The sequence below is a fragment of the Neovison vison genome, chromosome 13, assembly GCF_020171115.1.
Source record: "Neovison vison isolate M4711 chromosome 13, ASM_NN_V1, whole genome shotgun sequence".
In the NCBI taxonomy this organism is placed as follows: domain Eukaryota; kingdom Metazoa; phylum Chordata; class Mammalia; order Carnivora; family Mustelidae; genus Neogale; species Neogale vison.
The window spans coordinates 46554742-46564248 of NC_058103.1; the positions used below are offsets into that span (position 1 = coordinate 46554742).

The window sequence follows — 9507 nt, forward strand, 5'->3', positions numbered from 1 at the left end:
TATTAGGACAATGAAAAATACAATACATTTAGAGTATCAAAGGTATGAGATCATCAAAAGTATGAGCAAGGATTAAGAAATTTATTTTTTAAAGAGAACCAAAGGGTATATGAAGAAATGAAAAAACACAAATGAAATTAAAAATTGGTACAGGCTAAATAGAAGAAAGGTTGTAGTTAAAGAGAGAATTTGTGGGGTAGCTGAGCCACTCAGTGGGTTGGGCCTCTCAGGGTCCTGGGATGGAGCCATGCAGCGGCAGGCTCACAGCTCAGCAGGGAGTCCGCTTCCCATCTCACCACCGCCCCCCAGCCCTTCTGCCTGCTTGTGATCTCTGTCAAATAAATAAATAAAATCTTAAAAAAATAAAGACAATTTGTGAACTGGAAAACAGAACTGAAGAAATGACCTAAATTCAGAGTTGGAAAATATGATCACCTAATATATATATAAGATAGAATTTAAAAGTCCAACATCCATAAAATCTAAGTTCCAGAAGGAGGATAGAGAAAATAGATATATTACTGAAAATTTTCCAAAACTGGCTAAAGACACACTTCGGAAATAAGCAATCCACTAAATCCCAAGCAAGATAAGGGTAAAGAAATACACAGGTAAATAGCAGTATACCAAACACAAAGCAGAATTTCTTTTTCAGACTAAAAGCAAACACAGGAGTGGAAAAGAAGAGTCCAAAAGACCTTCACATATGCAGCCAATTAATTTCCCGAAAGATAACAAGGCAATTCAATTGAGGGGGAAAAAAGTCTTTCAACAACCGGTGCTGGAACAAGTAGATATTTATCTAGAAAACATTTGTCTAGTAAATAAAATGAATTCTGATCCTGACTTCTCTCACCACTCCCATCCCAAACCCTCCGCACACATAGACATCTTGTCTGTCTTCACTGTTTCATCTATTTCCAACACTTGATGACAGGTGCCTGTCACATAATAGGTATTCAATACATACTTGATGAATAAATGGGGGGGGAGTGTGTATGTATAAACACAAATGCAAAAATGACAAAACTTCTAGAAGAAAACACAGAATACCAAAGATATCCTTAAAAAGATATCTTGGAAAAAGCAAAGATATCTTTAAAAGGGCACAAAAGATTTTTTTTAATTAAAAAAAATTATTGGGGCGCCTGGGTGGTTCAGTGGGTTCAAGCCTCTGCCTTCGGCTCAGGTCATGATCCCAGGGTCCTGGGATAGAGCCCCACGCTCTCTGTTCAGCATGGAGCCTCCATCCTCCTCTCTCTCTGCCTGCCTCTCTGCCTAGTTGTGATCTCTGTCTGTCAAATAAATAAAATCTTAAAAAAAGAAAAATTATTAAGGGCCACCTGGGTAGCTCGGTTAAGCAGGACCTTCCACTCCTGTCATGATCCCAGCAGGGAGTCTGCTTCTCCCTCCCCCTGTTCTTGTGCTCTCACTCTCTCCCTTTCTCTCTCACCCCCTCAAATAAATAAAATCTTTAAAAAAAAGTTTATTTAAGGGAGAAACAGCATGCAAGCACATAAGCAGGGGGAAAAGTAGCGGGAGAGAGGGAGAGAATCCCCAAGCACACACACTTCCTGCTGCACAAGTAACCCTACAAGGGGCTCCATCTCAGGATCCTGAGATCATGACAATTATCACACAATGAAATAGTGTTCAGTAACAAGAAAGAATCTACTACTACTCCTAAGCACAATATAGGTGATTTCATAGATATTCTGTTCCTTGAAAAAAGCCATAAACAGGAGCGCCTGGGTGGTTCAGCCAAGATGTTAAGCATCTGACTCTTGGTTTCAGCTCAAGTTGTGGTCTCACCAATAATAAGATTGCACCCTGAGCCAATGCCCTGGGTTACATACTCAGCAGGAAGTCGGCTTGTAGATTTTCTCCCTCTGCCCCTCCCCCATTCTCACACACACACACACACACACACAAGTCATAAACAAAAGAGTCCATTTTACATGTCCCATTTATATGAAGTTCAAGAAGAGATAAAACTAAACTGCCATTACAGAAATTGTAATATTCATTGCCTATTTGGAGCCTGCTTAATTCTGTCCCTCTTTCTCTGCTTCCCCTCAAAGAAAAGGTACTGTTTTCTCTATTTTGCATTTCTACTTTAGGTACAGAGAGCCTAAGTAACTTAACTTTGAGTCTAAACAGCTGACTCCAGAAACACTGACACTATATAGCCTCTCAATGTAAGAAGGAACTATGTAGCAGACAGAGTTGAACTAAACAAATATTGACTGGGGCAACCCCTTCCGTCTGCTCCTTCCTTGGGAGCTTTATACTATCACTTTGGCTATCACTCAATAAACCTTGCTCTGCTGCTCATCAAAAAAACCCCCAAAACCAAAAAATAAATAAATAAAATTAAACAAATACTGACTGCATAAAATGATGATTAGCCTATAGGGATTAACAGAAATAAAGTATATAGTTTCCAAGCCAATAGAGGGGAAAATGTAATCAAAATTTTTAAAAAGATTATTTATTTGACAGAGAGAGAGATCCCAAGTAGGCAGAGAGGCAGAGAGAGAGAGAGAAAGCAGGCTCCCTGCTGAGCAGAGAGCCTGATGTGGGGCTCGATCCCAGGACCCTGGAATCATGACCTGAGCTGAAGGCAGAGGCTTTAACCCATTGAGCCACCCAGGCGCCCCTGTAATCAATTTGTACAAAATGAATGAATGTGCATTTAATTTACCAATATGTTATAACCGTTTTTCACGGTTATAACATTTTCACCAATATGTTAAAACTAAAAAGTTTTAAAGAACTTAAGCCAAAAATTCTGTCATTTTCATCATGGTACCCCTAACATTGAGCATAGTGTCTGCTACAGAATAAGCACATGCATGACAGATGTACATTATGGATATATACAGTGCTCCCCACCCCTTTTTTAAAGATTCCTGATTAGTCTAATAGACAGTCTTATCTTCCTGAAGAAACTTACCAGAGTTGCAAGAAAGAAGAAAAGCAATTAAAGAAATGTGACTTTTGGGGCGCCTGGGTGGTTCAGTGGGTTAAAGCCTCTGCCTTCGGCTCAGGTCATGATCCCAGGGCCCTGGGATCGAGCCCCACGTCAGGCTCCCTGCACAGTAGTAAGGCTGCCCCTCAAACCCCCCATCTCGTGTTCCTGCTCTCTCTGTCACATAAATAAATAAAATCTTTTAAAAAAAGAAAAAAAGAAAGAAGAAAGAAAAAGTGTTTTCACTGGCTGGTCACTAATTTTTATCTTTATTCATTTTAAAACAAACATGACCACATGGATAGAATGCAAAGCTTACTTGAAATTTTAAGTGAAGTAAGAGGCTTCAAAGAAATTTTGAGCTCCCAAAAGACTGTATACAGTAGAACATGTATGCTATATTTCTATAAGGAATATAGGAGTAAAAAGCAAGTTGTATTGCAAGAGAGAACGGAAAACTACTCCTATTCACCGGACAAAAAAGCACATAGCCTACTTTTGTGAGCATCAGACTTGCTGTAATAGGCATGGATCCTCTGAAATCTAAAAGGCTTTCTCTCACAGAAGATTTCATTAAACTATTCCTAGCGCTAGAATTAAATTTTGATCTCAAGATTCTACCCTCTTTGTTTACCTAGCCCTGATACCTACCCTACAAATCTTAATCCTATCTTGTCTATCAGTTCTGGTAATGCCTTTAGCATAGCAGATCAAGATGTTAAGTCATTCATGCTCCCTGTCTTGCTCTACCAGATGTCCATCTGTCTGAACTCCGTCTCTAACAACCACGTCTTGCTTGTATCACAAACTTAATCTCAGCCTGCCCACACTTCTGCAAATATCTGTCACTTTAGAGATGGTAGTGGTAATGGGGCAGATTCCCAATGATCTATTGAGAATTACTACTGTACTTAATTAGAAGAATCTGTTTCCCAAACTCCGGATGACTAGCCAAACAGTCCCAACTATATTTTTCAAACCAAAGCAAGCAACCTAACCAACATAACCCTAATTGTGAAACACACTCTGCTTCTGATGAAAATTAATTCATAAGTGAGTATCATTCAATCATCAATATGTGCTAAAAGGTATGGCATATTAAAACATCTTTCATGTTCTCTCCTCCTTCTGAGACAAATGTAATTACATGAGCTATCAAATTGCACTTAGGGGACAGAAAAATGTTCAAAGATCAGTAAATAAGTACATAAATACAGTAAAGAATACAGGCTGTAACCATTAGATAAAATAAAAACTTAATTCTTATTTTCAGATGGATCAGGCTGGATGAAACATAACAACCTTTAGAAACACCAAGATAGGGTGCCTGGGTGGCTCAGTGGGTTGAGCCGCTGCCTTCGGCTCGGGGCTCGGGTCATGATCTCAGGGTCCTGGGATCGGGCCCACATCGGGCTCTCTGCTCAGCAGGGAGCCTGCTTCCTCCTCTCTCTCTGCCTGCCTCTCTGCCTGCTTGTGATCTCGCTCTGTCAAATAAATAAATAAAATCTTTAAAAAAAAAGAAAAAGAAACACCAAGATAGATTTTAGTTGATGGGAGGAGCAGTTCAGAGGAAAAAAAAATGATCAGAATACTATACTAGAGCTGGGACATTTCACAAAACAGAAAAATTAGTACTGGGGGTTCTCTTCTCCAAAAAAATTTAGCCCTCTTCAAAGTAAGCCCTTTCCTTTAATTCTCATCCCTATTTTGCTTCAACCAAAACACAAAGGAGTTTTTCACTAAAAACAAGAGACAGAAGGGCATTCAAGTAAGATCTTTTAAGTCAGTTACTCATAAATCTGGCTGCCACTAGAATTATCTGACTCCATCACAGACCAGTTAAATCAGAATAGGTGCTGATAGGGTCCAGGAATGGTTATTTTTTAAGAAGTCCCCTAGGTGATTCTACTCTACAGTCAGGTTTAAAAAGCACCATTCTAAATATAAGGGATCCTCAATCAAAAATATTAAGCAATTCCCATTTTTTATTCTGTCTTATGGGAATCAAAAGAGAAAATAAAGTGACATTTAAGTTGCCAAATTGCAACTGAAATAAATTATATTTCACTATCTAAAAACATTAATTTCTGAATTATAAAATCAGTAGCCCTAACTATGCAACTAATTTATTCAAAAATTGACAGTGTAAGCTGCTCTTCACTTCTAAAAATCAAGTACTGTAATCTTGTCACTAGACTCCACTAATAAAACTAATCAAGATTCTTCCATTAATTCAACAAATATTTGTTAAGCTTAGGGTATATACCAGACAGTGTGTCAAGTGCAAGAAACAGTGAGAATAAGACAGGATCACATTGGTGAATAAACTCACTTATGAAAATTTCAGTCTACCATGGAAAAGAGACGTTGACCAAAACCATCAGTATGATGTCTATTACAAGTTAGGTATAAAGTACCAAGTGCTATAGAGACCTATAAACCTGGAGGATTAAACTATTCTGTGGAGTGAGAGTGGGAGAGGGAACAGGAGGAGTTAGCAAAATCAGGGAACTCCTTTCTCAAGAAATGATACCTAAAGTTAGATCTAACCCAAGAGCAAATAGTTAATTAGGGGAAGGCAAGCGTAGTGCTGGCAGCCACATGGGGGAAAATGGCAAACACAAAGGTTCTGGCTGGAGGTGGGAGAGTGGAGGGAACCAAAACATTTCAGGAACTGAGAGAAGATGAACGTGGTTAGGGAAAACAGAGAAGAGGAAGAGTAGTAGCTCATAATAAGGTCAGAAAGGCACGCAGAAGCCAGACCACACACTACCCTGCAGATAATGTTAAGGGTTTGAACTTCATCCTTAAAACAGTGGGAAATCACAGCAAAGTTTTCAACAAAGGAGTGACAATTTTTTTGCAAACTGATCTGAACACAGCTAAATTTTTGCTGGGACTATCCTAAAAGAATGTCCCGACTAGTATTTCGAGAAATGTAGAAGTAATACTCTTATAGAGGTGACAGGTTCATCAAGCTGTCACAGACTGATCATATCAATCATTAAGAGCATGCATTAAAATTTCTCTACTTGAATTCTATTTTTGCTAAAACAAGATTTGGACTGTAATTTAGGTTTCCATGAAATGCTTCCTAGATGGAACACTATTACCAGCTAGTCACCATAACTACACAAGACCATTTGACACTTTACCTATCTCATGGGATATTAGAAAATTAAGGTTCTGTTTTATTAGCTTATCATGAGTAACTATATGACCTATTTAATGGTTTTTTATAGTTCTGTCTGCCTAGAAAGTACCCTCCATCCCCTGTGGAAATGCTCTATGGTTTTGTTGGGAGGGCTACCAATGATGAATTTCACACCCCTGGCCACAGAAGTAAGTATATGACCTAGACTGGGCTCCTCATTGTATTCCCCCCTTTATGGCTATAAGGATTGATCCAAAGGATGGCACATGACCTAGGTTAAGCCAATCCTCCAGATTTTAAATATTGAAGCTCAAAGAGATATTATTCCTCAATGTGTAAGCTCTGTAAGGGTGTGACCTTGAAGGAGCTGACAGTCAATCTCCGTATCTGTGGAGAAACCAGAGTAAAAGCAGAAACCCTGAGAGAAAATAGAGACAAGCATTGACAAGAGGCAGAGGCAGTTCTGATGCATTGTGATACAGTCTAGTCAAGTCTCCGAGACCAACTGCACCACTACCTTTCTGGATTTAATTACTTCTTCCTCTTTTGCTTAAGCTATTCTGAGTTGGTTTTTGTCACTTGGAACCAAAAGAAAACTAACACCCAATGCTATGAAAAAAGGAATGAAGTTGCTTTCAGTAAATATTTGTTTCATTATCTCTAGGCTTTAAGCATTACTTCTGTCCTTGCAGAGGAAAGCTATATAAAATATTTTATAAAATATTTATAAAATTATTTTATAATAATTTTAAAGGAATAAGACATATACACAATAAAACTTAAATCCAAGTCTATAAACATTTTGAACTAGAATCAAGAGACCAAGGCCCTCAACTATGTCTTACACTACTGTTATCTTGGCAAATCACTTCTTCTCAGTAAGCTACAATTTCTTCACCTCTAAAGAGAGAATGCTCTACACTACTTTTTAAGGTTGCTTCCAGACTGAAATCATTGAATCATTTTAAGGACAAAAAGCATATTCCTCATTCACATTATTCCGTATTAAACAAAGAAAAAAGTGTAAATTTATTTTTAAAATAATCTAAATTCAATTCTTTTTCCTATTTAAGAGTCCAATCTTAACATAACAAATTGTGAAAGATACAAGCAAAGGATCCCTCCAAATAAAAAAATAAGACCCCCAAAAGATATTCAAAAGAATATTTGGTATAAACGAATGGTTTCTTAAAAATAAAGCCTTATTTTCCAATTATTAAGATATTTAGAACTAGAATATTTTACTCTTTCTTGATCCTACTAGAGCATAACTGAGTATCCTTGTCTTGTTACAAATTTAGTCTTCAGAAAACTCTAATTTAGTAGAGTGTAACACCATTTTATTTTAAAGTAGCAGTGTGGGGGGGGACGACTCAATACAAACTTTAGGCAAGGAAAAAATAAGGTGGAGTACAAAGAATCCCGAATTAGATATGAAGGGAACAGGTTCAAAGAAATTCATTCTCAGTATCAACTGCCCTCCAAACGGAAAGTTTCGTGGCTTAAGTTTTTAGATTCAAATGTGCTAGCTTTATGACATTTTATTCTGCAGGTCAAGGCTTCGCCTCAGACAAACAAAACAACTACTTCGTTAAACTTTTTGAAGGCACACTTCGAAAGTTCAGGCCCCAGATCCATTTCACATATGGGGACATGTGTACCACAAGTGAATCGATGACACCAAAAAATCCTTCAAACTGAGATTTAAAACATTACCCTCGTATTGCCTTGGCAATAAAAAGGGGAACCTCCCTCAAAGTAAGTCCTGGACGCCGAGTCTTGGGGAGAAAAGACCGCTTTTGCCCTTCCCATTTAATTAAGTAGACCAGACCCAGCTGCCCCTCCGCCAGGGTCTCAGGAGAGGAAAAGGTACGCAGTGAGTGAGGGTCAAAGCACACCGCCCCTGGGCGGGAGGCTCCTCCCCGAGGTCCCAGGACTGTCTCAGGAAGCAACAGGGCTCCGGGGGAACCGGAGACTTCGAGGGTTGGGGCCTGGGGTCGCCCCGCGGCCGAGGAGCCACACGGGGAGGCCTGTGCGTGGCAGTCACCGGACAAACTCACCTCAGCGTCTTCTTTACACTGCGGGAGCGAGGGGAACTCCAGCTTCACGTCCTCCATGGTCCCGGCCCGGGGCTTGTGGGTGGGGTGGGAGTGGGAGTTATCCGGCCCGCCCGACCCTCGGGCTGCCAGTGGCAGAAAAAGGAAGAAGGGCGGGTGGACCGGAGGACTGACGGGCGGGCAGCGGGCTTAAAACTAACACACGCAGACTAAAGGGTCCCAGCGATTCCGGCGGCGACGGCGGCGACAGCGGGGAAGAGGAGGGTTGGGCGGCTCATACCCGGCCGCCATGCTGCTGCCGTCTCCCTCCCCCTGAGTCTCCGCGCCCCTCAGGCCGCACAGGCTCGGGCACAAGCAAGAGCCCTACAACCGTCTCCCCTCCCCGCACTGCCCCAGCCAATCCCAGCCCACGCTTGCCTTCGGCCCGCCCCCCGCGGCCGCCAGGTGTCAGCACGCCACTGCCCCGCCCCTCCGCCAGAGCGCAGACGCGGGGGGGCGGGGCCTCGGAAGAGTCTCGGCCGAAGCTCACCCAGTGTGGAGGAGGTGGGGCTTCGGTAGAAGGGAGGGAACGACTGAAGGTCCTGGGAAAGGCAGTGGGACAAATCAGACCAGCTCTGCCCTTTCCAGAAGGACGTAAATCCCTTCTGTAGTACACGAACGGGCAAAACATCTAGCCACCAGAAACTGGCATCCAAAAGGAAAACTGTAGTTTCTGCCCTCAGAATCCTACGCATTCTGTGGTGAGGTGATAACCAGAAGAGTAATAAATGAAGAGGTCATCTTAAAACTGTTACACTATGTAGAAAATGAAACACCCATCACGTTTAAGTAAACTGAAAGGCTGGACTTTTAAGAATACTTGGGAACATGACTAGAAAATCTCAAGAAATAATGGCGAGTAGAAAATCCTAAGAAAAAGAAACTGATAGTTCACTCAGTAAAATATACATCATACTGAAGGAAGGTCTCTCCCTTTAAGTTTATGGTGAAATGTTAGTATTATATATAATTATATATATTAATAAACTACATGGCTTTCAGTATCCTTTAAAAACGAGTTGAGTTTGTTAATACTATATTGTAAATGGGGGGGCGGTTTACAGGATACTTTCTCTGGGCTGAGGGAGATACTGTTATCCTTTTTTAAACAGATGAGTAAAACCAGGGGCGCCTGGGTGGCTCGGTGGGTTGGGCCGCTGCCTTCGGCTCGGGTTGGGTCGTGGTCTCGGGGTCCTGGGATCGAGTCCCGCGTCGGGCTCTCTGCTCAGCGGGGGGCCTGCTTCCCTCTCTCTCTCTCTGCCTGCCTCTCCCAACTACTTGTGATT

At 41.1% G+C, this 9507-nt stretch overlaps 1 protein-coding gene across 2 annotated transcripts in view; it reads right to left on the reverse strand.

Moving 5' to 3' along the window:
* STYX (serine/threonine/tyrosine interacting protein) overlaps positions 1-8567 on the reverse strand; it is a 42936-nt gene extending 34369 nt beyond the window's left edge. The window contains exon 1 of one of the 2 annotated variants that reach the window (XM_044231403.1): positions 8186-8567. In XM_044231403.1, coding sequence (XP_044087338.1) covers positions 8186-8242 — 57 coding nt within the window. In that variant the 5' untranslated portion in view covers positions 8243-8567. The remainder of the gene's footprint in view (positions 1-8185) is intronic. The other variant, XM_044231402.1, reaches the window with a different exon arrangement.
* Positions 8568-9507: the final 940 nt, after the last annotated feature.